Source organism: Lepisosteus platostomus, chromosome 10, assembly GCF_059453375.1.
Source record: "Lepisosteus platostomus isolate fLepPlt1 chromosome 10, fLepPlt1.hap1, whole genome shotgun sequence".
Lineage (NCBI taxonomy): Eukaryota > Metazoa > Chordata > Actinopteri > Semionotiformes > Lepisosteidae > Lepisosteus > Lepisosteus platostomus.
The window spans coordinates 19,845,049-19,872,884 of NC_142620.1; the positions used below are offsets into that span (position 1 = coordinate 19,845,049).

Below are 27,836 nucleotides of genomic sequence, written 5' to 3' on the forward strand. Positions count from 1 at the left end.
CGGCCGGAGTCCGCATTGCAGGGTTTTCTGAAACTGTTCCCGGAACTGTATGCAGGATAACGAAGATGCCGGAGCTGTCAGCGTTTCTCCCTTGTTTCTTCTTCTTCCTTTTGGGTCTATGGTCCAGTAACGGGGCCGAGGTTTCCCGATGGAGTATTCCGGTCAGTTCGGTGAGCCCTCACTTTTGTTTTTGTGTTTGGTGTCCGCGCAGCTCACTCGTTATAATCAAACAGCTGTTGTTAAAATATTAAGACACCTGACTCGGGCGCCTCTAAACAAGTGATGTTTAAAACGCAAAGCTGTACTTTAATTAAAAAAATATATATGTAGATGTTTCATGATACTATGTATTCGTAGAAGTGTATGTGTGTTTCACGTTTGGGTTCAGTCGTTATCACTTGTAATTTGGATTTTCACTAGTTTCTGACTCGCAGCTTCGTATTGGTGGTTTAACATGAGGTGAGTCATCTCTGTGTTTTACTGTGATGTGCAACTAGGAACGCGTTTATCTAATAAGCCTTGTTTGCCTCAACTTTAAATACATGTATACTCCAAAACCGTATGCGCTAGACAGCACAAGTAGTCCTCAGTTCTATTGCACTGTTGCACACATTGACTTTGGCGCTTACCTGCTACTCTTCCCTGCTTAGTGTGAGCACCGCTGGTATTTTAAAATACTGTTTTATTTTTGTGAGGTATTTTTCTCCTATACTGTCGATTTTAGATGTATGTAAAATAAATCCTAATGCACAAATTATTATACATGTAGTTTACCAGTGACCGTTGAAAGGCGCTCTTGTAATCACAATTTGCCTACACCATCCAATATTTTTGCACTGCATAAACACTCCACGTTCGGTGTTTTACGCCTGTATGGTAAGTGATATATTGAAGAGGTTATTCAATTTCTGAAGAAAAATGCACTATTAAAATTATGAGCTAGGCTCCCATTTAATTTCTTTGAAACCAGTCATTAGATAGCTAAAGTATGATGACTGTAAGTTAATGTGTGATTGTAAGAGGGACATAATGCAGAAGAGCTGCTTAACTGAGTGATTTGTCATGACTATTTGGAAGATTCTGGTATTAGAAGATTGCACTTTTTATATTATATATGTAATAATACAAATTAGATATTAGAAAAATACACCAACCACTGCTCACTAACTGTGTCCTCCCTTAGTCATTTTGTCTGATTTTCTACTGTTCTCAGGTATCTAAGGATGTGGCTGTCTTCCGCAAAACCTTGTTTGCCAATTCCACCATCTACATGCAGTGTAAGTTTGTAGACTTCAGTAATTTCTGTCACAGCACTGGCCTGTATGAGTTTCCTACTTATAGACTGGTTTCCCTTAATCTTCACATTTTAGTTTGCGTTTGTATGTAATATAATTTCTTGCCTTATCTCATAAGGCATACCCATTTACTCATATCACATGTTCTGCGGCCTGGTCCTCTGATAAAATGCTGTTTAGGACAGTTTAAAGTAATGTAAAGCATTTCTTCTACTCTTTACTTAAAGAAGATGGAGGATGAAGAAGATGGTATTAGTTCTGTTAGTCCTCATGATGAACATATTATACCTTATTTAAATGCGTTAGAAATGGCATGAAGTGTCTCCGGCTCACTTCTCTTGGGTCCTGGGTTTCATTCTGGAATGGGGTATGTTCTGTGTGGAGTTTCCATTTTCCCCCTGTTGTGGGGGTGCTCTTTCTTCCCACCTTCCTGGGTGATTGGCAAACTTAATTGTTTTCTAATTTGTCTAAATTGCCCTGTGATGGACTGGTGTCCCTTCCAGGGTGCAGTCCTGCCTCATACCCTGTGCTACAGAAACACCAGGAAGAAGCAGCTTTCTGCAAATGGATTTTGTTAATGGATCAATGATACATGTATCTGTATTATCCTCTACTACAGAAATCCCTGGAAAACTGTGCAGGAGATTCCCAGAAACAAAGAGAAATGTTTCACCCTCCAATTGTGGCAGTGTTGTTAATTATTATTATTATTATTATTATTATTATTATTATTATTATTATTAGCTTAGCAAATGCCCTTCTCTAGGGTGACTTAAAATATACAATAACACATGAAGTAAAAACAAAAATAAGTCATTCAATACAATTGGAAAAATAAGTAAAAAAACAAAAATGACAAAAAAACAGTGAAAGCAGGTGTAAGGTAAAAGTGCAATGCTGGTGCTGGAGTAAAAATGATGTAAAATTTGCATCAAATGTAATGGGATAAGACTTTAAATAAGATAAGATAAGACTCTATTAATCCAGAAGGGAAATTGAGGATATGTAGGGAAACAATTTAAATAACCCTGTTAGAGAGGCCAGGTAAGTATTGAATACAGAGCAGGAAAGGTTTGAACTAGGTCTTTTTTAACACGGCATAGCAGCATTTTTGTCTTAAGCCTGAAAGCTTTAACTGCATAAAGTGCTTTTACTACATCTGCTGTGCAGATGCGCAGGCTAATGTTTTGTGCTCTTCTCGTCTCATACTGTGCTTCTCCATCTCTCAGTTCACCACACGAATTCCTGTGACAACACGATGAGCTTCAATGTCAGCTGGTACCTGCGGTCCTCTGTGTGCTATAACGAAGTCTTCAACACTGCTGTTCGTATCACATGCTGTTTAACTCATTCACAGGGAATCATTTGGGACTTCAGTTTCATAGCAGTTTGTGTTTATGTCAGACTGTACAGGCTGCAATTACTGGTATTGCTGAGGAAGGAAATCAAAATATGAGATCACCGGAAAAGTTAGAGAACAAGCCATTTGGCCTACCTACCACAGGGCTATCTGGGCTGAGTCTATATACTGTGTGCAATTCACAGTTATGAAAATTGATTGTAATGTTACACAAATAATGTGTAGTAGGTACATACAATTTTCAGAACTGATGGCACGCTTATTGACCTGAACTGAAACAACTAAGTTGTTGCACTTTAGTGGGTCCATTCTAGTGGGCCATAGTCTTTTAGCACGATCCAGGAAGTGGGAATTTATAGTTCTATAAGCGTAAAACACCACCAGGGGTACAGTAACTTGAACTAAGGAAATTGGGTTTTGAGCTGCATCCCATTGTCTTAGTCAATGAGGTTGATCCGTTAAAATCACAGCAGTGCTTTTTGAAACAAAAATCTGATTCTCTTCATCTAAGAAGACAATTCTTAACTAAAAATCTAATCTTAACTGATCAGGAGTTTAGTTGTATTTCAGATAAGTAAATGATTGAGGATGATTTACAGTAAAAGGCATACTGTACGTATTGAGACAGTAAAGTGAGATTTTTCATTTTTGCTGAGTACTAATGAACCTTGTATTTCAGATCGAAAGATAAATATGAGGCATGGGTACAGAATTTCGCTTTTGTTTCTGGGTTTTAATTTGCATAGATTTTTAGCCGAGTTAGAACAAAAATGTTTTGTGTTCCATCCCTTCCTCCCCCAGTTTCAGGTTAGAATATGTATTGAGACAAAATAGCTTTATGTGAATTTTATGCTGGTTTAATTTTACCGCGCACAGTATAGGACTCTGGGCCTGGGGCTCCTCAGTCCCAGGGATGCTGTGTCCAAGCTAGAAAAATGGCACAGGCCCTTGAGTGCAGGAGACACAAGTTCCCTGTGGGCTGAGACAGATAATTAATAATTATAATAATTGCTTACACTTATATAGTGCTTTTCTGGACACTCCACTCAAAGTGCTTTACAGGTAATGGGGACTCCTCTCCACCACCACCAATGTGCAGCATCCACCCGGATGATGCGACGGCAGCCATAGTGCGCCAGAACGCTCACCACACATCAGCTATCAGTGGGGAGGAGAGCAGAGTAATGAAGCCAATTCATAGATGGGGATTATTAGGAGGCCATGATTGGTAAGGGCCAATGGGAAATTTGGCCAGGATGCCGGGGTTACACCCCTACTCTTTTCGAGAGATGCCCTGGGATTTATAATGACCACAGAGAGTCAGGACCTCGGTTTTACGTCTCATCCGACGTGTTTACAGTATAGTGTCCCCGTCACTATACTGGGGCATTAGGACCCACATGGACCGCAGGGTGAGCGCCCCCTGCTGGCCCCACTAACAGCTCTTCCAACAGCAACCTTAGTTTTTCCCAGGAGGTCTCCCATCCAGGTACTGACCAGGCTCACACCAGCTTAGCTTCAGTGGGTTGCCAGTTGTGAGTTGCAGGGACGCGAGATGCGAGACATTTTGCTCGCTGATGGAAGACTGAACCCGATGTAGCAGCTGAGGGCTAAGATGGGGAGACAGTTGGCACAATGTGCCAGCCCCTGCCACCCTGATCAAGCTACAGTTTTCAGTTGTCGAAGCAGTGACTGGAGTGTCTTGTTTCTTGTGACTTTGCTGCCAGGATGGTGTGTTTAGAGTTTGGGAGTTTTTATAGAGGAGGATTTACTTTTGCTTTTGGCTAGCTCTTTGGTTTCAGGCAGGGTTATTGGTAACAAGCTGGATTTTTAAAGCGTGATATGTTGTCTTTTGAACTATAACAGAGAAGAGGAAAAGGGCCAAAGATGTATAGTATTATTTTTACTATACATCACAGACACTGTCTGTGTCTGGTTGTGCAAATTCACTCAAACTAAGCCTGTATGCTTGAACCATCCAACACCTGGTGTTCATTTATCCCACAGTGGTGAAACTGCTATGCGACCGAAGTCTTACCTGTTTCTTTGAATTTATGTTGACATGCTATAGGTTTTAAAAACCGGAATTTGTCTTTGTAATTTATTTTTTCATATTCTGACCATATTACATGAGTTCTTTCCGATTCTCAGTTTTCAATTTCTACTAGGTGTTTGCTAGTGCTATAAAATGGCGTCTTCTTAAGGCTGCTAGTGAATAGATACTATTCCATGATATCTCGGCACTCAGTACAGAGAGGAACTTAGGCAAGCGTGATACTTTGCTGAAATCCAGTCTTGCTTAAGTTCACTCTTAATGAGGGGACTGTGCTAACCTGCATTTTTTGTTTGAGAAGGCTACAATATGTTACATTACACCTTGTTTATTGAAATCACATCCTTATTTAGCCGATCCCTAGATTTGTTTAGCCAGTGTGTTTTTGTTAAAAGTCATGGTCTACCAGTTTACTTAAAATGCAGGTTTGTGATACAGGAAATAAAAACTGTTAATCACAAAGTGAAGCAATGGTTTATGAAGAACTGAGACCCATTGTGCTAATTTTCCACTGCCTTTCGCTGGCATTCCTCATTCTCTGCAGGACTTACATACCACTCAGGCTGAATCTGGGCCAAACAGGTCTGAGTGGGCATGTTTACACATACAGCATTCTTCTCCCTTTTTGAAGGCATCTTGAAGTGCAAGAAAATAACCATTTTCTTGGTAGATTTATTTTTAATGCCTGACTAAAATAAGAAATCACTGCTGCAAACATAATAAGATGTGTTGGAATTGAAAGAACACAAATACTGTCTGGCTCAAAAGAGAAAAAAGGAAATTGTAGTGTTGTGGATTGAACATCAGATAGATTGATCATTGAAAGTATTAATGATTCGATCGTCTCAGCATTGTTCTATGACATGAAAGATTATATTTTCTGTCACAAGAGATCTATTTGGCATTCATGCAATAAAGTAACATTTGTAATATTGAAAAATCTTAAATATTTAATTTCTATTTTGTAATATTCCATTTCCACACACAAATGCAGCAACAGGGCAGTCTTCAGATCCGCTAAGATCTCTGAAATAAATGAATAAGGATGTACTGGATGAATGTGCTGAAGCTGAGAAATAAGAGACGAGACTTTCTGTGGTTGCAGCTATCTTTGTTCTTTGTCTTGTGTGATACAGGGATGTTACGGTCAGTACTTGCCGCAGACCTTATACCATACTGTATCTTAGTTAGTTCCAGCAATATTTCTGACACCGTCGCTACTGCATGAAGGAAGAAGTAGTTAAGTTGCTCAGCTCAGGCAGTCCGTGTTAGCCGAACTGCAGAAGAAGCACTCAGGAATGTGGGTAACTGTGTGTTCTCCTCTGCCACTTCACAGGATAAGGGCGCAGCCAGCATGTTTCTGTCTGACCACATGCTGAAGGAGAACTGGACTGGCTACTACAGCCAAGGCTCCATGTTCTTTGATAACTGCAGTCAGCTCATCAAACCACAGGTATAACACTCAAGTTCACTATGGCAGGATTTGTTTTGTGCAAACCCTTGATATACGTGTCCTTGTTCTGGGTGGTGTGTGGCTGTTGCTTCTGGTCAGACCTTTTGGTGTGTGAACTAACTCCTCCCCCCAACCCCACAAGGGCCCGCCTCCTGTTAAAGCTCAACAAACAGGAAGTGTGAGGGGAAATTATCTACAAATTATCAAATACACTACTGGACTTGTCAGCATGCTGTGCCAGTATTTGCCATTTGCCATTTCACCCAGCTGAAATCCTCAGTCTGCTGAATGAGCTTTTAATGGTTGTTTTTGTAAAAAGTACACACCTAGAAATATATAAAATTGTCAACACATTATATAAAGACAATTTGACAGTTTTACAGTTTGGCATACAGTTGTAATGCCAGGTGTTTTAAAGGGTTTTTATATCACAATCCATTATATAATATGTTTTTGAATGATCTTATGAAGTATGTGGAGTATAAGAAGACACAAGTTTGCCAATTACCAGAGACTAAATCCTGTGTTTGTTCATGAAGGGAACAGATACAAATACTCGTTTTTGCTAACAGTTCTGGTTCACAGGTTATACCATGTCCATCACTGTGCTGTATGACAATTTTTCTTGTTATGTTTTCAGATTTACTATAAGGAATTTATCCCATATCAGGCCCTGACCAGCGAGGTAAGTAGGCTACCTAATTTTTACCTGCAAACCACATCACATTACATGAGAGAATAAATCAGTTTAGCTTTCTATATGTAGACTTCTTCTACATATAGAGTTTTTCCATCTAAGGAGGAAGGAAATAACTTTCAGAAATAATATTGAAATAAGCCCACAAACATTTAAAAAAAAAGGAAATTTAAAGAGAGCAGAGAGGGAGAGTAGGGTAAGCTCTTTGTGTTTTTCTTTAAGGAAGGAGATCAGATATTGAAAAGGAGAAAACTGAAATAATCATTAGTATTATACCGAATGCTTATCTCGTGAAGCAACGCCAACAATCAGCAGAGCAACAATCATTTGGTGGCTACAAAATGGTCCAGGCAGAAAGAAAAACTGAAAATGAAGACATAGCTTTGTGCTGTCAGTCATTACAAATTACCTCTTGACATGATTAACAGGTTTAGCTTGCATAACCGGCACAGCCTTATCATCTGCCAATACAGCGCGGCCATACTGCCTGCTCACTCACCAGCATTGCTGAATGTAAGGCAGTGAAAATGTGTTGTCAGAGTGATGACGTTGGATGGTTGGGTTGGCTGGGGAAAACCAAGGGTCTGGCAGAATGAAATGAATAAAGGACACCTCTCTTCTCAGACATGGTGATCAGGAAGTGACTGAGTGGTGGGCGTTGCCGTCATGTGAGAAACAAGAATGAAAATGAAGAAAGTAGAAACCCCTCAAAAAACATGTTAGTAGATATGAGGCTGCAGATGAGCTCTAATTCCTTGCTGTTATTTGTGTGTAGTTGTTAGTTTGTGTAGAGACAACCATATTAGAACATAATTGAAGTTACAAATGTTCAACTTGCCTTTGGTAGGAGGGAGGTCATTGATGGAAGGCTCTTGTCCAGCCTATTCTTGAAAGATCCTAAATATTCCATTACAGTGTCATGGCTGTGTAGCTCGTTCCACACACCCACAACCCTTTTTTGAAGAAACGTCTCCTGATTTCTCTCTTAACTACACTGCCCTTTCATTTCCATTGGTGTTGTTTGGTTTGGTGTAGGGCTTCTCAGATGGGCTGGAGTCGTTTAAAAAAAAAACAACTGAAATTTGTGTTTTATTAAAGGGAAGTAAACCTCAAAACAAGACCTTCCCCCAAAGATGGAGCGAGAAACCTGTGAGTATAACCCTCCTGCTGTTTCAGATAGCTGTTGTATTTTCCTCCCCAGTGTAACAGGAACAAGTGGACTGAATGGTGAAGTAAAATAAAGGTATTTAACCTAAAAAGTTATTCCCCTTCCACAGCTCCTTAATATTATAACACCTTAAAAAGTTAAACTGTGCAAATATGAAGTATAGAACAATATGATTTTATTCTGAGAACAACCCTTTGGGCCTGTCTGGTGTCCTTATTTTCCCTTAGTGATTGTGCTATGTCAAGTCTTGAAACATACCAGCATGTCTTCATAATCTGTTGCCTCCAGTATTAACCTGGTGAATTTCACACCTAAGCTAGAGCCCGTGTCTGTGGCACAGGGCACAAGGTGTGACTAAGAGCACACACCCACTTTTCCCTCCAAGGGGGGGTTGCCAGCCCATCATAAGGCCACAGAAAAACGCGGGGAGAACGTGCAAACCCCACTCAGATACGCGAGGCTGGAGCTGGCGCTGTTAATTCTCCGGGTTTCTGCCGTTTGTGCAAACATGGCGTAGCATTGCGGGAGTGGCAGGAGCCGCGGCGACCCCCGATATGAGCCGACGCCCCTTCTGAGAGGGTGGAGCAGTTAGCGAAAAACCGAAAAGAAAACACCGAAAAAGGGGGAAACGCACAACAAAAAGGAAAGAAGAAAAAGGCGGCACCCGGGCTGGACTTACCCTGTCTAACAGGATCCAGTCTGGGAGGGCAGGCAGGCAGCACAAGGCCAAATATAATACTCAGCATGGGAAAACCAGTCAGCCTGCCCCGGTAGAGATGCATGACGGGACAGGCAAAAAGAAAATAAAAATGCAGAAAAACGGCAGCCTTGCGCTAAGGTACAGTCCCCTCTAGGACTGCCGGTGGAAGTTCCTCCCCTTCCGGGGGTCCCTGCTCGTTCTCCGGGGAGGCGTTCAGTGTGTCTTTAAAGAGCCCTCACAGCTGTGGCTCGTCCTCGTTCAGCCAGTACGGCTGTGGTTATAAAGGCAATGCGCATTGCTACAATGGCTGTTAACAAGTTTCCAGTTATATCTTACATCCTGTTCACTGATGTTAAGCTATTTTCTTGCTACAGACTCTCAATGCAGTCGCTAAGGCCTGGCAGGACAGACCCTACATGTTCATTGTGAAGATTGTGACCATTAGGCATGATGACAACAAGAGCACCCAGCAGGCCTATGATGATTCCACTGGGGAGTTGACCAGTAAGAACATGCATCCCGGGATTGTAATATCATGGAATCTCCTATATGAAATCATGATGTTGTCACGGAAGTAAGATCCCTCACAGTGACCTCTTGATAAGGCATATACACATCAGAGACGCAGAAAAAGATTGGAAAGCATTGTAAAAGGAAAGTTAAATGAAATATGTATTTTAACTAACTCTAAGATGAAAGTGGTGAATTCCTTACAGTATATTCTTATTTAAATATCATATCTTATTTATATTGTTACAAATCAGGGATTACAAAAACAGCGAATATCAGAAATTGACTGAGTGGCTTAGTCAATAAGTTGCTTTGCACTGTGAACTGCAGGGACTCTGGCTCTTGGTGTTTTGAGTCTTTCAAACGAAACCTCCCAAACGGAACATGGAAATGGCAGAACCACAAGCTTTCTGACGCTTTTTTTCTTTTTCCTTCCTTTGTTGGTTTTGCTATGGTGTGCAGCTGTGCTGATGTGTTTTTTCCCCTCTCCCCCCCAGTGACTGTGGAGATGAAGGGGCCCCGCGAGTACTCCTCCCCAGCTGATTGGCCCCTCATGATCGTGAGTCTGCCGGTGTTTCGGATCACTGTGCGAGGAGGGCAGCGGGTTGTATTAATGTCAGTGTGGGGGCAACTGTTGCCGAAACGTCCCCACAAAAATGGCAGCTCCTGATACTGTGGAGCGTTTCATTTGAGTAGACTTTTGAAAAAGTAAAGGAAAATAAAATGCGCGTAAGTAGGAAGTCCCCACAGATATGGAAAAACCAGGGGTGTATGTACTGTATGAGAGAGAGACAGGCTAAATGCCCTTTTCTCTTGACCAAACCACTGGTTTACTTCCTTGATGAAAATCAGTGAGTTGTTTTTATGCTTCCTAGTTGTGGTTCACTATTTCTGTTTGTCCAGGCAGCCACCAGTGTAAATTCTGCCTTGCGTTGAGAACCGGCGTCGTAAATGCTTAACTGAAATGCCCTCTTGGTTGTGCCCTGTCAACAGTTCTTCATGGTGATGTGCATCGTTTACGTGCTCTTTGGGGCGCTGTGGCTCCTTTGGTGCATCTGCTACTGGAAAGACCTGCTACGCATCCAGTTCTGGATTGGGGCCGTCATCCTGCTGGGAATGCTGGAGAAGGCTGTGTTCTATTCCGAGTACCAGAACATCCGCTATAAGGGCGAATACAGTAAGGCTGGTCCTCCATGCAGTGCCCTAATGTTCAGAACTGGTACACGGGAAAACATTGTGAGCAAGTGCAATGCATGGGCCCTCTCTTTAATATGTGCAGCAAAATGCTGGATTTCTGTTCCTCAATGGTTGTGAAACTGGAACATTTATGACCCGGTTTAATTTAATGCAAATAATTTCTGGTAAATCAAGTATTTTAGGAAAAATTTAGAGATTTTAACTAAAAGATGTGATAATGTCTTATGGTAACACCTCTCTAAAATATGTAAAAAGAACTATTGACTTTTCCACATTTGCTTGAAGATGTATTGACCTTCATTTGGGACCTTGAGTTTTAATTTTTTAGAAATAAGCAGAGGTTCTAATATTGCGATAAGAAGGTGTGTCACATTAGTCCTGTCAATTGTACTTTGAACCTCTACATCATCCCCGCCATACAGTTTTTGCTATATTGATTTCTTCTTCAGACACCTGCAAGACGGTGTCTGATTTCAGAGATCTGCCGCAGGTCATGTGGCCCAACAGGCAGGGCGATCGTGGCTCAAAAGAATAACCAAACCATAGCTGCTTCTTTGGTCTGTTCAAAAACAAAAGATGAGACTTTATACCTGGCCAATTATCTTTTTTTTTATGAACTGCTTTTATGTTTGGAAACATTACATGCATCGTTTTGTCTCCTGGGAAAAAAAACAGATCAGTTCTGGAATGCTTTGTTAAATGTTAAATTGGTACCCCTGCAAATTTCCTAATTGACATTTGTAAGAGATCTTTTTGGAAAATACTTGTAGCAAAATAGTTTAGAAAGCCAAGTGATTAGTACTGGGAACCGCCCACTGGCATGGAGAGGAGAAGGAACATACAGAGCTCTGTTCTCTGTCTGGGATACCAGTGTCCTGTGCCGCTGTCTCTCTCCAGTCCAGGGCGCCGTGATCTTCGCAGAGCTCCTCTCGGCCCTGAAGCGATCCCTGGCACGCATCCTCGTCCTCATCGTCAGCCTTGGCTATGGCATTGTGAAGTGAGTGCCTTTTATAACCAGTGTGCGGCACAGCAGTGGCCGGTCGGTGCTGTGGTCCCCGAGAGTCTGCATGAACTCCAGACTAGCACAAACCATTTTATTCCTAGTCCCTTGCTTTCTTTGTGCTGCTGTGAAGTATGGTCTACAGGAATTGTAGTATTTGTAAATGTGTCAATTCCCCATAAGTGAGCTTCAGAATCGGGAAAGGGACAGGAGAACACAGACTCTTAAATGCCTTGAACTGATTGATTTGTTAGTGGTGTTTAAAGCTCCTCTGAGATGTGTGCGCTACGACCTTTAGAAGGAACCAGGTTGTTGGTCCTGTGCTTGCCTTGTTCCCACGTGTACCTGCTGTTGTGTTCTTCCCTCAGGCCCAGGCTAGGCACCACAGTTCACAGACTGGCAGCTGTGGGGCTGCTGTATTTGCTCTTCTCCTCTGTGGAAGGCGTCCTCAGGGTTACTGGGGTGAGTGCCAGTCTAACGTATGGTGGCATTGTGGGCACAGAGTGGAACCGCGATCTTGGAAACTGAAGTCCGTCACTTGTACGTTTATGACCCAGCAGTGCTCAACCCTGGTCACGGCAGTGCCATAATCCTGCAGGTGTTCTAGGACCCTCTGAAATCATCACTTTAAGACTTGCATTCTGATCAGTTTAGAAGGTTCATTGGTGAAGTCCAATAAGAAAAGGCCAGCTGTGGTCCTAAGCTATTTGACTGAGTGAGCAGTAAAAGTCTGCTTAAGTACTCAAAACAAAACTGTTCCAGTTTTTTTTGTAATTGATAAAATGAGGGGAAGCTATAAAATCTCCTGAAATGTGGGGCTCTATCCTACTGTACACAATTACAGACATCAGTAATGACCCTCTCCATTTCCAGCAATATTATTCACTGATTTAGAAAGTATATAATGCTTTTAAACTTTATAAGTTTATAATGGTCTTTCCCCAGAGTTGATTAAACAAATTTTTATCCTAGCAAATGGTAGTGAATTAATTATGCCACAGGGTGTGAATACTTTTTTGTAGAATGCTACAAAGTTCCAGAAATAAGTATGAACACCATGTGAATGGTCAGTCCTGACTGAACTGTCGGCCTCTGTTTTTGAGTGAAGAGCTGATCTGGTTTGAGGGTGAAACAGGCAAGCGCTGCCAAGTCCTGTGTGCGGCGTAATGTGTCCATTCAAGCTTAGAATTACAGCAGTATAACAAAGTGAATGCCAGTGGGGACTGAAGGTCATCTGATCTCTCTTCTTCTCCAGGGTTTCTATGGCACTGTGGCACTGGTGGCCAACCTCAGCCTTTCCTTGATTGACTCCTGTGTGATGTGGTGGATATCCTTTTCTGATACCCAGGGTCTTACAAATACAGTCCATGTACAGTAGTTAGAAGCCGGTGGTCAGAGTTACTCATCCATTCACTTACATAAAGTCAAGGAGAGTAAAAGAGTGCCCATTTCTAGACCCCGAGGGTTAGGCCTCTCAGTTAATAAGGTTAAAGAAGTACAACAAAGGTAATTACCTCGATTTACTCATTAAGAGCCACTTTGGAACAAAAAGTACATGAGGTTCTGCTAATGGAATAACTAGCAAACTAGGGATTAAAAGTTTACTTTAGGTTTTTAAGCATTAAAAAGACAATTATATTGCAGCTGATTATTCAGATTGAATAAAAATAAATTAAATAAACAGTGACATCCCTAAGCAGATAGGATATTTTGGACATTTAGATTTTTTTTCTGAAGCCTATCTTTAGATAGGTATATTTGGAGGTATAACCAGTGTTATAACTGTCCCTTTTCTCACATGACAGTAATGTGATTTACCATAGCTAATGTTATTAGGATTGCTAACAGCTAGTATAAGCATATACCCATCCATCCAGCTGCTTCTTCCAATTCAGGGTTTTGGGGGAGCCAGAGCCTAATCATGGCAAGCCATGGGTACAAGGTGGGGTACACCCAGGATGGGATGTTTGTCCATCACAGGGCAGACACAAACACACACACTCACACTTAGGAACAATTTTCCCAGTAGTCAGTTAAGCTACCGGTATGTCTTTGGACTGTGGGAGGAAACCCAGGCAAACCCGGAAAGAACATACAAACTCCATGCAGATAGCACTCTGGTAATCGAACCCAGGGCCCCAGTGCTGCGAGACAGCAATGCCAACCAATACGCCCCCAGGCCACCCTGGTATAAGCTGCTACAAAAATATACTGCATAGGAATGTACAGTGAAAGCAAGGTAAATTGATGCAAATGTAAATTAACCCAAGAGTTAAGGTGTGCCATAATAGTGTAGATCTACCATGGCCTAGTTCAGGTCCAGAAACCATTGATCTGCTGATTATGGTTTTAACCAATGTCGTCCATCATTGTTCCTGAACTGCAGCTTACGTCTTCATTAGCCTCTCCCAGACCATCCGTCTCCTGAAGTTGCGCAAGAACGTGGTGAAGCTCGCCCTGTACCGGCACTTCACCAACACCCTCATATTCTCAGTCCTGGGTGAGAGGCCACTGCTGACCCTACAGCCAGGGGGTGGGGGTGGACTGTCTGGATGTGGGCTTCCGACTGTCATCTCCTCATGCACTCGTGCGGCTAGCATCAACATGGCCCGCTTCATCATGAAGCTCTACAGAGCCTGCGGTTTAGCCATGTGGCCTTGTGAGCTGTATGGTTTTTGATAGAATTACTAAGGCAGTGATTACTAATGCTGAGGTCTGTGAACTTGGTTTAAGCCCATATTCTCATACATGAAGCAGGGCAGCCAGCTTATCAGTGCTGCAGGACTTCTTTTGGATTGCAGTGAGGAATTGATCTGTGCTCAGAGTGGGGCTGCCTGCGTCAGTGGCAGTAGGAGAGATTCCACAATCTAATGATTCAAGAAGAGTAATGGGATAATCAAGACTAATATCTACAAGGAAACCAAGATCTTAAATTGCCTGTAGCTGATTTATTGATTAGTCTCTTGTGGCATCGGAGAATTAACTGATGTTAGTTAGCCAAGCGAGTTTTGATTCCTCCTGTAAATTTTGAAGGGCCATAATCATGATGTGAACCTTGATTCAGTACTATCTGTGTTTTATTGGATAAGCATGTGGAGTCTACTTTGCCTAGAAATAAGATTTTCAATCCCCAAAGTAACAGAGCAAACTTTCCTCTTTGTGTCTTTGGAAAGTGCTCATACACAATTGCTAGTCCCAGAACATCATCAATTATATCTCTACCTAAAAAAATAATCTTTTTCTTTTCTTTGTATTTATGTTCTCAGCTTCTATGATTTTCATCATTTGGACAACAAAAGTATTTAAGATGGTGGACTGTCAGACGGTGAGTTTGTTTTCTGCTCCATTGAGCCTGTAATATGTTGTAATAGCTCAAGAAGAAAAAAAAAGAAGAGGCTCCACAGCCGAAACGTTGAGTTTTCTTTCTACTCTTTTCAGCATGGAATAAACCTATTACTTGTTTCTTTGCAGTCTGTACAGTATATGTTTTATTGTAATACCATTGATTGTTATAAATAAACCATGGGCAAGGATATTAAAGTGCCCTTTCATTAGGTTCTTGGCTTAAAGGTTTTAAATGTTAGTGTCATAGATAATAGCTTGACACCATTGGCTCCTTGGCCAAGCACACACATTACTTTTTAATCTAAAAAGCTCTCATAATAAAAATAATTTATTTTGTAATAACTGTCTTAGTTATTAGTAAAATAGTAGTAAAATGTGCAGTTGTTGATCGATCACAGTGGGCTGGTCCAGAGCTCTCTCATATTAAACTGAGCAGTGTTAATTTTAATACGAACACTGAGTTGTCACAACTGTCTGGAGCCAGTGTACGTACAAACACACATGCAACATGGATGGCCTGATGGAGAGAGTCATGCATATTTGTGCTGCATAGCTCTGGGAGGACAGTCAGTCAGTTACACTCTTTTTAGAGGGCTGGTTATTTGAAGTCGGTTCTATAGAAAACTGTGAGAAAACCCCACCCTTGCTATCTGAACTGTGTTTGCAGGGCTGGAGGGATTTGTGGGTGGATGATGCCTTCTGGCGGCTGCTGTTCTCTACCATCCTTTTGGTCATAATGGTTCTGCTCAGACCTTCTGTCAACAGCCAGAGGTAACTGAGCTCTCTGGGGGCCTGACAGGCTCTTCTGAAGTTTACTCTGCTAAATATGCACTCGTTTTTTACCTTCCTCTCGCCGTTTTCTGTCCCAATTTTGCTGTTTAACTACATGTTGAAAATGCTTTGTAAGAACAATTTCAGATTTCCCCTACATATGCATACTTGGGGCTAATCATATCAATGATTAGAGCAGAGTGGAAGCACTGCACCCACAAGAAAGCATAATGAAAGCACTGTAAATTAGACAAATGTGCAGAGAAAGCATAATAAAGGTTCACAGTCTTCACAAAATCACCGGAGTGAAGCTTGACGCTGAATTTCCAGCTCAAGATATTCTGAAACTGTTACACAATAACAGAGGCTTTCAGATACATTTTTGGGCAGTATTCTTGAGACACAGCTGGATGTGGATCTTGAGTTGAAAGATACAGTATTAATCTGTAGAGACAGCATTAAGCTTTACCTGAGATAAGAATTGGTCCTTAATGCTAGTGCACCGTCAAAATGTAATACTGATCAGTTGTTTGCTATTTTTGACTGTGTGAACGGACATATTATACTGATTTGCTCACTAGTGAGATTTCAACTCAGGTTTTCTAGTGCTCTGCTGATCAGTACATTATGTAACAGTACACACACATGTATTAAAAGTAGATTTTCACCCCAGCAAAGTGGCGTCTTTGTCTTGCTCTGTACCGATTTTATAAATTATAATTTATCTTTCAGATTAAGGGCAAGTCGCACTGCATTGTATCTGAATAAAGAATGATAAAGGGCCCAAGCAAAATGTGCCAATGGAACTAAAAATGTAGGAATATATCATAATCAAGAAAGCCTTAATTAAACGTTAATGTACGATACATATTGATAAATTGAAAGAAAAGAAAAATCTCTTACAGACAAAACTTCAGTGCAGCAGATGAGTAAGGACTGGGGTTCCCCAAGCTTTTGAATAATGCAGTAAGGCAGAGGTAAAAAGTTGCATTGCTGGAAGGCCAGTGGTTTGGCAGCTGGTTGAGATCTCTTCAACAGCTGCACCTGCTGAGCCGGGAAAAGCTATTTAATTGGTCCAGCAGGTTTAGCCAGTTCATTAAGAACTCGGAAACGCCGTCCAACAAGGATCAGGACTGGACACCCATGCAGTACACTTTCCAGGAATAAAGAATAAAGATACTTGTGGCCTTTGAAAAGCCTGTGAAGCAGCTCAGCCCCCTCTTGTTCCATACAGGTTTTCCTACTCCCCACTGATTGATGAGGATGAGGAGGATGAAGCCAAAGAACCCATGCTGAACGAAGCATTTGGTAAGACTGAATGATCATGGGGTAACAGACGTGTATAACAGCCAACATTCCTTGATTGTTTTTTGAGCAAATCCCAGAGCAATTGTAGGCAACTTGATAAGCTAGTACTATGTAGAGTGGATGAATGTTAAGGGCACATGAACAGCCTATTCACACTGCTCTTGTTTCTCTTTGCCAAGTGGAGAAGTGTCTTGTCACTGGTGTCGTTATGAGACCTCGTACAAAGTTAGTCCTGTGTTCGTCTTCACGAGGTTCTCCCTGAATTTGAGTTGCCATGAGCAACTGTGTCATTGCTTGTAAAGCTTTATGGTAGTAGTAAGGAAAGCAAACAGTTTGAACAGATTCAACCTCAAAGCACTACACTGAAAACAGTGAACAGTGGATTCCATCCCTGGTACTGGGCTGCCACTTTCTCTACTGGTTTTTGTTCCAATTGAGCTCTACCTCCTTAGAGCCAGTTTGATGACTTCATTGATATGCTTGCAGGTTTAGACTTGGGAAGCCTGTTTCTGCACTGTCATTAGTTGAAAGAACTACGTCAAGAATACCAATTCCAACAACATAAGAATACAGAACTTTAAATAGCCTCTAATCTGCTAGATTATACTTATTTCAGACTGGACATTTCCTAATAGGTGATCAATTGATGATAAGCAGAATAAATGATAGGTAGGAAATGGAGAATAAATATTAAGTCCCAAGGTAATAGAAATGGTTAATAAAAGAAATTCCACAGGATACATGTCTGGCAATTCCCTGTAGCTTGTTACCTCAAATTCAGACATAGGAGTGTTTTGAGAGTGTTTTGAGAAGTTTGTTTTTGATTAACGAATTTAAAACTGAAAGCAAATCCAAAAATATAAAATCCATTAAGGAGATCCAGATTGATGAGAATGAGTAAAAGAATGAACCATCAGAGAGAAAAGTATATATTTACCAGTATTTCAAAATATAGAAGAGGGTGAGTAGACTGTGTCCATCCCATTGTTTGTCTTTTTCATAGAGGGAATGAAGATGAGAACAACAAAAACTGAAAGCAATGGCACCCCAAAAACTTCAAACAAAGAGGTGAGCATAGTCCGGGAGTCAGGTCTGTCTGCACTGCACTCTGCAGTGTGTTCTGGGAGTATTGCAATTAGCTTAACTAGCTGATTAATAGCATAGAAATCATCTTCTAACAGTCGAAGGAGCTAGATAGGCTGAGTGGATGCCTCTCACCTTTAATTATTCTTAAGTTCTTATGGTTCTGTCTGTGGTGCCCTCTGCAGAGTGTGAGCACACCAAGAGAGATCGATTCTGTCTGTACAGTAGAGTTGCCACATTACTGCAGGTTCCTGAGCATTGGTACTCCATTAAACTTGCATCATTCTTTGATCTTTTATATATTTAATTCATATTCAGAACACTTATAAATGTTAAACATTTCGTCAACCACCAAATGAAAAAGTATCTGAAGACTTTGTGGAGTGGGGAAAAATATTATGTCATTCTATAAATCCAGTATTTCTTGCTAATCTCTGTTGTTTCTGTGAAATGGTATGTTTTTGATTCCCTCAGGATGAAGACCTGAAGTGGGTGGAAGAGAATATTCCCACGACAGTTGCAGATGTGTGAGTACAGCTGAAATGCAGAGGTCAAGGAAGCTTTTTAAAAATATATATATATTCCAGGCAGGATCAACCATAAGTCAACATTCAGCAAACAATAGTAGAAGACAGTGGTAATGTATACTATAACTTTTAGAGTTTAGAAGACGAATCCTGCTTGTGCACATCATGAGGTTATGAATAATTTACAGATGTGCACATTAGTGTTGTGATTCACATCTGCACACTGTGGACATCCCTTCTTACGAGGGGAATAAGGAGGAGGCTTAGACTACCATGTGCGTCTTACTCTGTCCCAGGGCTCACAGTGGATAAGGCACACAATAGCCTAAGAATCTGATAATTTCACTGGATTTTGCAAGCAGTGTTTCCTGCCCCATTCCTGATCATTTTTCTGTACTTTATACACACGTTTGTTTTTCTATCTTTGTCGGGACTTCCCAATGAGTCACTACTCTCTACTGTGCCAAAATGAAAATCTGGACCGGGTGAAAGTAGACTTTTCTTGTCAGCAACATCTGGCTTGTTGACGGTCTCTACGTTAATACAACAGTGCTGTTTCCATGTGATCAATGTCAGTCTCATCTCCACCTTTCACTCCCATGTCCAGTATTGCAATCGGTAATTTATTACCAGGTAGATTTAGGCAAAGTGAGACTCAACAATGTGCACTCCATTCCACACTTTACTAAGCTTAAAGTTTTCATTAACTTCTAAGGCCAACACTTCTCCTGTTTCCTTAATAAAGACACTAGTTCATCACTGGTTAATCTTTCACAAAAGCAGGTACTGTACCTGATTGTACAGTCTGGATGTGTGGGACAACTCAGAATAAAACACAATACACTATGGCACCAAACAGGGTCATCAAAGCACTGGGTGATCCCTTTATTCCAGACATCACTGGATCCTGCCTGAACTATTACATTAACTGACCATGACAGGGTTTCCCACGTGTCTGCACAGTAGCTGAGACCCTCTTGGTGGGCCTGACTGGGTTTCTTAGGCTTGCTGTGTGACACTCAATCCTGGAACCTGCCAGACACCTGTGATTTTGCGGGGACATCAAGCTGGAGACATACATCTCTTCCAATGGGGTATAATTCTCCTTATAGCCAGCAGCTATATCACCCTGCAACTCACAACTGACAACTCACTGAAGCTCAGCGGGTGTGAGCCTGGCAAGTACCTGGTTGGGAGACCTCCTGGGAAAGCTAAGGTGGCTGCTGGAAGAGCGGTTAGTGGGACCGGTAGGGAGCCCTCACCCTGCAATCTTTGTGGGTCCTAATGCACCAGTATAGTGAAGTTGGGTGTTTCTCAAAAAGAGTAGGGGTGTCACCCCGGTCTCCTGGCCAAATTTTTACCAATCATGGCTTCCTAATAATCCCCATCTGTGAATGTGCTTAATCACTCTGTTCTCCTCGTTGATATCTGGCTGCCGTTGCATCATCCAGATGGGGGTTACACATTGGTGGTGGTGGAGGGGAGTCCCTATTACCCTTGAAAGACCTTTGAGTGGAATGTCCAGAAATGTGCTATGCAGCAGACGTGTCAGGAATTAGTCATTATTATTGCACTGTTGAGGTCACAGTGGTACACATGGCCAATGGCTTTGACAAGTGACTGTGCCGTTGACTTCTCCGTGTAGACAGGGAAAGCTGAACCCCTGACTCATTAGTCCTACTTGCTACTTTGTATAGTGTTGAATGTCTTTGAATAAAAAAATAGCCACTACTGAGTTGTTTGTTAATTTAGCCCTGAATAAAAGCAGCAACAGTATAGAGGGAACTTCTTGAATCGACAAGATTTAAAGAATGAAAGAGTATCATCCTGTTGTCTTTAGCAGGTGAGGTGTAGATTTGGTCTTCAGTGCTGTGTGAATTGAATTTTCTTCCTCTCTGTCTCTCTAGGGCACTCCCAGCCATACTTGATGACGAGGAGGTATGGTCATCACTTTTTCATCTTAGTCTCATGATCCCAGTCATATTTTACTCATTAAGCCACAGAATTAGCTGTTCAAGACCTGCCCATAACACAAAGCCACTGATGTGTGCATTGCAGTTTGACTGTTTGTGTGTCTAGCTTGACTTTTGCATATTTGATCGTGTTTTGTGCATTTTCTGACTATGAGCTCTGTGTCTGCATGTAGATCAGATTTTTCATGTGTGTGCCTATTATGCAGTGTATATCTGCTTATTAATCTTTGAACTCCTAAGGAATGTACTTATTGCCAACATATCTGAAGACTATTGACATTTCTAAATGTGTTGCTTTAACCTGACTAGATTTATAGTTTTATAGATAAATAGTTCATCTTGAGAGAGTAACTAATATATTTTCTGAATACTTTAAACAATATTTTTCATGCTTAGTGTTATTTTTGGAAGTGTCCCTATTCTCCTATACAGTTCCTGGTTCTAAAGTTTTTCTTGTTTTTCTATTTTTCTGTTGGTCTCATAAATATTTAAGTTTGAAGTTGAAACATGTTGCCAAACATTTTATTTAAGAGCACTCTACATGAAAAAGAAAGAAATAGAATGTTTTCGAGTTAGAATAAATATGACAACTTTCTTTAGAAAAATAATTGTATGGTGGTGCTCTGATAGAAATATCAGAAAACAAATGTTGCAGGGGCATTCAAACAGTTTTGAACAAAAGTATATACAGTAAAACCAGGATCATTTTTGGACTTCTGAGCGCAATCACATTTCACCTCAATGCAGTGCCAATTTGCCCTTGAAATGGGGTGTTCTCTGATAATTAAACCCCTCTGATTGCTCCCTTTACCATTTGCCAGTAGAAAACTTCAGTAAATTGTCTTTAAACTGTGTACCACACAATACAGGCTTCAGGTCCCATAATAAGGGGAGTAAATCTGAGATGTAGGCTGGATAATTCAGCTCTGTAATCAAATCATGATCTGTGATCAGACAAATTGCAATACAGCAGCAAAATGACATGTGTTTCTTCATTAACAGCTTTAAACGGATCACTATTGAGCAGTAATTTTCAGACTTGTCTGGCATGAAATTCATGGGTCAAGATGTTTATACTGTAAATAGTTTCAACAGACGCCATTTTTCCCCCAATTTTTGTGACCTTAATTAAGCAATCCAACACTTTCTTACTTTACGTAACATATTGTAACTGAACTAGTTGCATTTGAAGTTTGTATAGACCTTAGGGTCATCTTCAATTTGATTCTTTACCATGTACTGTATAAAAGTCTTTATTTATTGTGCATCTGTGAAATAATTTGAAAACTCCATCATTCATTGGCTCTGAAACAACAGAACAGCATTAGTTATCAACAGAAATCTTTATTTTCAATACTTCATAAAAACTGCACAACACTCACACTCTAACTATGTAGTCACCAAGTCTTTTTGTGCCTTGCATATCGCAAATTGAGTCCTGTGCTACAGTGTACAGTTCAAGGTTTTTCTGTTCACAAACTTTGCAATACAGTTCATCTTCTGATTTACTGCAGTTTGGAGACTTTCAGGTAATTTAAATCTCCCCCCAAAAAAACGATTAATAATCCTTGGCCTACAGAGGTGATATTATAATTACAGCATACAACAGTTAATTTTACCACATTGTATTTCTATGCCATTCGGAGAATATATGGTCCTTAACAAGCCCTCTCTTTTGCCAGGAGATTTTGACAGCCACGCTGGAGAGGTCGAAGATGGAGTAGAGATGGGAAGACTATGATGCCGAATTCCATGAAGTGCAATCCCTTTCCTTTTTTAAGGATGACCTCCCAGAATGAGACACTTTTGGTCTTTTGGCACCCAATTATTTTCCCCCTGAGGCTGGAGAGAGCCTGTCTGCACACGGGGGAGATTGTGTGCAGTGTTTAGTGTCTGGAGTAGGAGGGGAGCTGTTTACCTCATTGGGTGTAACTATCATGGGTTTGACGCAGTGAAATAGTCGGGCTTTGCACTTGGGCCTCGGAGCAGAATAACAGCAGGCCTCTGGATACCACGCCTGGAACTCCAGCAACAATCCGAAGTTGTGGAGTGAAGTGGATGGGGAATTAGTAGTAGGGTTTGACTTTTTATTTTAGTTTTTTTAAGAATTGTCTAAGCCACTGTTACCCATTCGAAGGGGTTCATGGGCTTCCTGGATATTTCGTGCCTTTTCTTCGTCCGCTGTGTTGCCCTTGTGCATTCTGTTTGTTGGTAGACTGCAAGATTCTTTTTGCAATGTCTGATCTTAAGGGTGCGTTGAAAATCTCTCTCGTTTCTGATTTCTGAAATTCTTAAAGAAGGCATCCAATGAATATTAAAAGGATTGAGATTTACTGAGCAGTACATTACAGACTGTTTTGCAGTCTTTGTGTGCTTTTATTTAATATAAGTTACATCCTGATGTCTGATTTTTTTTTATTAGGGTTTTTGAGAGATCAGAGTCTCCTCTGTCTTTAAACGGGAAGGCTTTCAGAACGTCACACTTGAATCACCTGAAAACTGTCATGATTTTTATCATTTGCTATTATTAACTCATGAAGGCTCCCAATTTGTTACACGTTCCTTAAAGAAAAAGTTTGGTCTTCCAGCTTCTCAACACACCAGGGCTTCTTTTCTGTCCTTTCAGATTTTTTTCATAGCATGCATCGACAGTAAAGGACTATGGATTAGTTTCTATACAATGTCACCATTTGGCATGATCCAAGCAGTGATTTGTAGAGCACTTTAGTGTGGTAAAGGAATTAAGTTTTATTTTACATATCTTGAAAGAGCTTTTACTTATAGGAAAACATTTTTTACAACAATTTTTTGTTAATTTTTTAACATGCAAGTTAGCAGTCTAGTCAATTTTCAATGCAAGAATAACACAATGGCCATAAATTGATGATAAGGCCTAAACAATGTGATCACCATGTTTACAAAGTAATACCTAACTCAGAAGCTGTAGTATGGGGGTGTGTCATGCCTGTCTTACACCACAGATGAAATAATCTTTTACAGCTCAGCTGTGGGCTTGTGCTGAAGTATAGACGATGAGCATGGGTTAAGGGAGAGAGCTGCTCTGAGTCACCTGGCACATGATGAAACTGTCCTAGCTCTACAGAGAACAGTGTCGGGCTCATTCTCCAATCTTCAAAGACTACGCTATGCGCTTGAAATGAAGGTTGAAATTGGAACAGTTCATGTACTAATGTACGTTTAGTTCGACTCTGGGATTGGGCTTCTTTAAATTTAATTTTACAATGTTACCTAATGTTTTGTTTGCATGTGTTTGAAAAGTAGTATTTCTTATGATTATTTTGCTAGATTGCAGTATAATGTACTGTATAGCTACTTTCCACTTATGACCTTCAAGAAGCTACCTGCCTGCATTGTCCTACATGTGTCGACTGGGCAGTGGATCTAGTGCAGATCATTGATAACGGGAAGTGCTTTCTTGCAGATTGTACAGATTAGTTAAAATGTATGCTCAGTCAACTTTTGTTTCTATTGTGATTATTTTTTGTTTTAAAAAGGAATTATTTTTCCCTAATCATTTCCAAGTATAGAATTCTCAATGGAAAGAAGAATCCCAAATGAAACAGTTTTAAGTCTCAGTCAGCACTTATTCTGTACTTTCATTACATTTTATCTTTCTTTATAGGCTGTGGTCCAGTACACAGCCTGTAATCAGACATTGCAATAAATGTTTATATGTTCACAATGATAAAACCAAAATCCCAGTTATTTGCATTCCTTTGTCGTTCCGTGCTATTGCTCTGAACAAAATAGGCCTGCAAAATGGGGTGGTGCAGTGGTTACCATTGCTGCCTCTCAGTGCTGGGGCCCTGGGTTGCTGTCTGTGTGGAGTTTGCACGTTCTCCCCATATTCACATGGGTTTCCTCCAGATGCTTTGGTTTCTGCCCACAATCCAAAGACATACTGGTAGCTTAATTGGCTTCTTGGAAAACTGACTCGGATGCGAGTGTGTACGTGACTGTGTGTGCCCTGTGATGAACTGTGATGATCCAGGGTGTATCCTGTCTTGTGCCTGTTGCTTGAGGGACTCCGGCTCCCCCTCAGTCCTGTAATGGATAGAGCAGTTAGAAAATGGATGTATTGACAAACAAAATACGTGATCTTTCAAAACTCAATTTACTTGACCTTTGTACCATTAAGAAAGGGTGTGATTTTTGTGATTTATTCTCTTACGATCTGATGACGAAGACAGACCTGTACACTGGGAGGAGAGAAGGTTGTATTCTGATGGGCTTTCTGCTTCACACCAGCTACAGTACAACCTCCCCATTGTTTGTTACCCAGACACTGATTGTGAATGTTCGTGATGCTAAGAAATTTTAGCTCTAGGAGTTAAAGTGAGAATTTTGTCTTTGTTTTGTTAAAAGTAAAATATGGCTTACTTTCTTAAAGAAGACTTAAAGGCATGAGACCTAGGATAATAATCATACAGTCACTGGTCAGTGGTCCGGTAACAGTGGTTTATACAGTATAGTGGAGCACTTCACAAATTTATTTTAGTGCCTCAGACTTTGTCCTGATGCAGTTAATGATAAATACGTGGGGTATTTTTTAAAGATATATACTCTCCAAAAAAGAACATGTGTTGTTCACTGGTATGTGTGAAATGGGATCTGCTTGTAAAAAAAACAATTTTGTATGTATGATTTGTTTCCAGATTAAAGTTTCTATTAAACAGTATTTTGTGAGTTATTCTCACTTGGGTGCAATTTACTTGATTCAGATCTTGTAAAGAACACTCAGCATTTACAGCCCTGCAACAAAGTATCAATAAAATCTTTTTAATGAAGGTCAGACTAGTAAATTGCAGTGCACTTGCTGTCTTTTCTCACTTAGTTTTGCTTCCCCCCTCTTAACACTCTTAATTACCGTGTAAATATGCACAAGAACAACATAGTCAATGTAATAACCGTTATGGCTCTGTTGTTTTGCAAAATCTTTAGGACAAGTATCCTGGAGAACTCGCCAGTCAGGAAGTTCAGATATTTGTTCCAAATTATATTTTAATTATTAAATTAAATCTAATTGATCACAATTTAATTGCTGTGAAACTAGATGGCTATAAAACCCGGTGCACTGGTTTTCTCTAGAACCAAAGATGGGGACACTTGCTCTACACAGTAAAACGGAGAGGAAAACATTCACTTGCCATCCTGCAATGGCAGGGCAGAAAAAAGTTACGAGCAGCCTTAAAAGCTTTTGCATTTCTGTAAAGAAAAAATATATCTGTTGAAGGATGCTAAAGTACTACATTTAAAACGCCCTGAATTGCCTGGTAGAGGTTTAACGTTGTTTGTATCTGTCTTGTGTGTACATTGAAATAACAAAATCAAACCTGAGAGTTTCATGGGAGGTTTGTTTTATTGGTTACAATTAAATCACCACCTTCTAAAGACCTACAAATTTAATTCTGGTCAATTAAGAAGCTGATTTGTCATTTGGTACTCCATCGAGTAAACTTTAGCCCTAGAAGACCATTTTTTCTTAATTAAACTGATTCATCAGAATCTTACAGATACATCCAAACTTCAGAAACGTGACATAAGATTTTATACGTAACTAGTTACATCATCACCGATTTATTTAGGCATTAGCCAAATGTTTTTTAGTACTTGCCTGACATAGATACACAGAACTGTTTAAAAATACTTGTTTGACGTGTCTAAACTGAATTTTATGTGCCATTCACGCACCGTACAAATGTATTTCCAAGGCTGCTGATGAAAAAAAAATATCAGAAAATATCAAAAGCAGCAGTGTTTAACCCTGGTCCTGGGGGGGACAGCAGTCCAGTAGGTATCATACATAGCTTTATATCGGCAACCCCACAGTTGAAGACCTGGGAAAGAATATTCAACTGGTAACAGTGGAATCTGAGAACAAAACTGTGCTTCAACAAATACCTTTGGAGGACCAGAATGGACACCCCAGAACTGAGATTGAGTTCGTTCAGACAGGAGCACTGAAAGAAACTTGATCAGGTTAAGACAATTTAAGTTTTATAAGGAATGTTAGTCAAATACATATAAATATACAGTCAATGTACATTATTCTGTGTTTTAACCAGAAGACACGTTCTCTATAGCGTTAAAGTACAGTACAAATATACCAGAAGGTAGTCGATGGCTTTCATAGTCCAAACAGATATTTTTCCGCACAGCAGATCTTCTGAATGTTCCCCACGTGAGAAGGGCATCGGGAATCACGTGTGTATCATGGTCCGTGTGGGCCAGGTCTGTAGACACACAAACAAGAGGAAGTAAGAAACAGACCAATAAAAACATTTGCAGCGACTTCCGACATGAATCTCATCCTTCGATCAGCTGTTTGACGGCGTTCGGTACAGGATAAGTCGGTGTTCGCAGTTTTGTGCACCTTTTAATTATAGCCTTTCCCGAGCAGCTGGATGTAAACAACACAGATCTGAAATCGCAGCCGGAATTTCATGTCACGGAGTCGGCTTCGCCGTCAGCAGAGACCCCGGCTCCCAAGCGCTGGTGATCTGCAGGAGGAGGAGGACTTTGCCTTCTTTTTCGGAGAAGCTCTTCAAGATCTCGGCACAGCTAAAGAGAACCCAGGTGCAGTTGTGCCTTGTCATTAGAGAAGACGGAGGACCTGAGACCCTGCGGCGGCTTGTGTTGCGGTTTCCAGTCGGGCCGAGAAGGTCGCTGAACCGGCCATGCACGACGCCTATGAAGCGGTCCCCATCCTGGAAAAGCTGCCCCTTCAGATAGACTGCATGGCGGCCTGGGGTGAGTTAACCACCAGACCGGGAATGGGGACCACTTAGTGTGATATAATTTTACGAGTTTAGCGGAACAGTTGATGGAGAGCTCTCCGGAGCATTGAGACATGATAGAAAAGAGGAACTTTGTCAACGAGTGACATTGGTTCCTAGGCAGCACTTAACACGCATTCGCTTTAATTACTGTTGTAACGTGTTTTTACATTGGTTTACATACATGTTATATACGTACAAATTTATTATTTTTGTACTTATGACATCACATGTTTGTATACATAACATCCACACGCCTCGGATATTGTTCTCAATATTAGTTATAGAATAAATGTAGGATTAATTATTTTTGCTTTATTTTACATTTACTTCGAATGACATTAAAAGAAGCATAAGAAATACGTTTTTGTTTGTAGCTGCATTTTCTGTTTTTCATTTGTTTTACCAATTTTTTATGAAAGGTACAAACGCTTTATGCAATTCTCCCCGTAATTTCCTTAGCGAAATTAGATGCTTATGGACTCTAAATGTAGCATTCCTGAATCATTTGACTCCTTTCTCAGGTGGCCTGTGCGTTTTGATGAGTGATGCTTGAACCCTGTGCAACTGGATTTTCAAGTTTCGCAGTTTCATCCATA

General features: G+C 40.7%; 2 protein-coding genes and 1 long non-coding RNA gene across 8 annotated transcripts in view; 2 read left to right on the top strand and 1 right to left on the bottom strand.

Annotated features, from left to right (window-relative positions):
- Positions 1–11: 11 nt before the first annotated feature.
- LOC148653537 (Golgi-pH regulating cation channel-like) lies at positions 12–25,139 on the top strand. 2 transcript variants are annotated; one of them, XM_088648671.1, is made up of 20 exons: positions 12–161; positions 1,214–1,277; positions 2,525–2,619; positions 6,045–6,161; positions 6,802–6,846; positions 7,957–8,007; positions 9,101–9,230; positions 9,734–9,795; positions 10,230–10,413; positions 11,331–11,430; positions 11,802–11,895; positions 12,689–12,760; positions 13,825–13,933; positions 14,700–14,758; positions 15,446–15,549; positions 16,784–16,857; positions 17,861–17,925; positions 18,415–18,467; positions 20,375–20,405; positions 22,123–25,139. In XM_088648671.1, exons 1-20 carry the CDS (start codon positions 66–68, stop codon positions 22,162–22,164), a joined length of 1,647 nt encoding a protein of 548 aa, XP_088504797.1. In that variant the 5' UTR covers positions 12–65; the 3' UTR covers positions 22,165–25,139. The 2 variants fall into 2 exon arrangements, with proteins under 2 accessions (XP_088504797.1, XP_088504796.1); XM_088648670.1 differs by having other exon boundaries at positions 13–170.
- LOC148653538 (uncharacterized) lies at positions 23,882–26,963 on the bottom strand. 3 transcript variants are annotated; one of them, XR_015941690.1, is made up of 4 exons: positions 26,835–26,963; positions 26,569–26,694; positions 26,363–26,421; positions 23,882–24,505 (listed from the first exon to the last, which is right to left on the bottom strand). It is a non-coding gene; the product is annotated as an uncharacterized LOC148653538 (long non-coding RNA). The 3 variants fall into 3 exon arrangements; XR_015941691.1 differs by having other exon boundaries at positions 26,363–26,431; XR_015941689.1 differs by lacking the exon at positions 26,363–26,421.
- The window catches only part of vps39 (VPS39 subunit of HOPS complex), a 28,528-nt gene continuing 27,381 nt past the window's right edge, over positions 26,690–27,836 (top strand). For all 3 annotated transcript variants that reach the window (XM_088648665.1, XM_088648667.1, XM_088648666.1), the window contains exon 1: positions 26,690–27,211. In XM_088648665.1, coding sequence (XP_088504791.1) covers positions 27,139–27,211 — 73 coding nt within the window. In that variant the 5' untranslated portion in view covers positions 26,690–27,138. The remainder of the gene's footprint in view (positions 27,212–27,836) is intronic.

Bases quoted from the DNA above. Each gene is read 5' to 3' on its own strand.
- LOC148653537 (XM_088648670.1), top strand. From the start codon at position 66: ATGCCGGAGCTGTCAGCGTTTCTCCCTTGTTTCTTCTTCTTCCTTTTG. The intron at 8,008-9,100 runs GTGAGTATAACC...TTCTTGCTACAG, and splicing joins AAAGATGGAGCGAGAAACCT to ACTCTCAATGCAGTCGCTAA. The intron at 13,934-14,699 runs GTGAGAGGCCAC...TTATGTTCTCAG, and splicing joins CCTCATATTCTCAGTCCTGG to CTTCTATGATTTTCATCATT.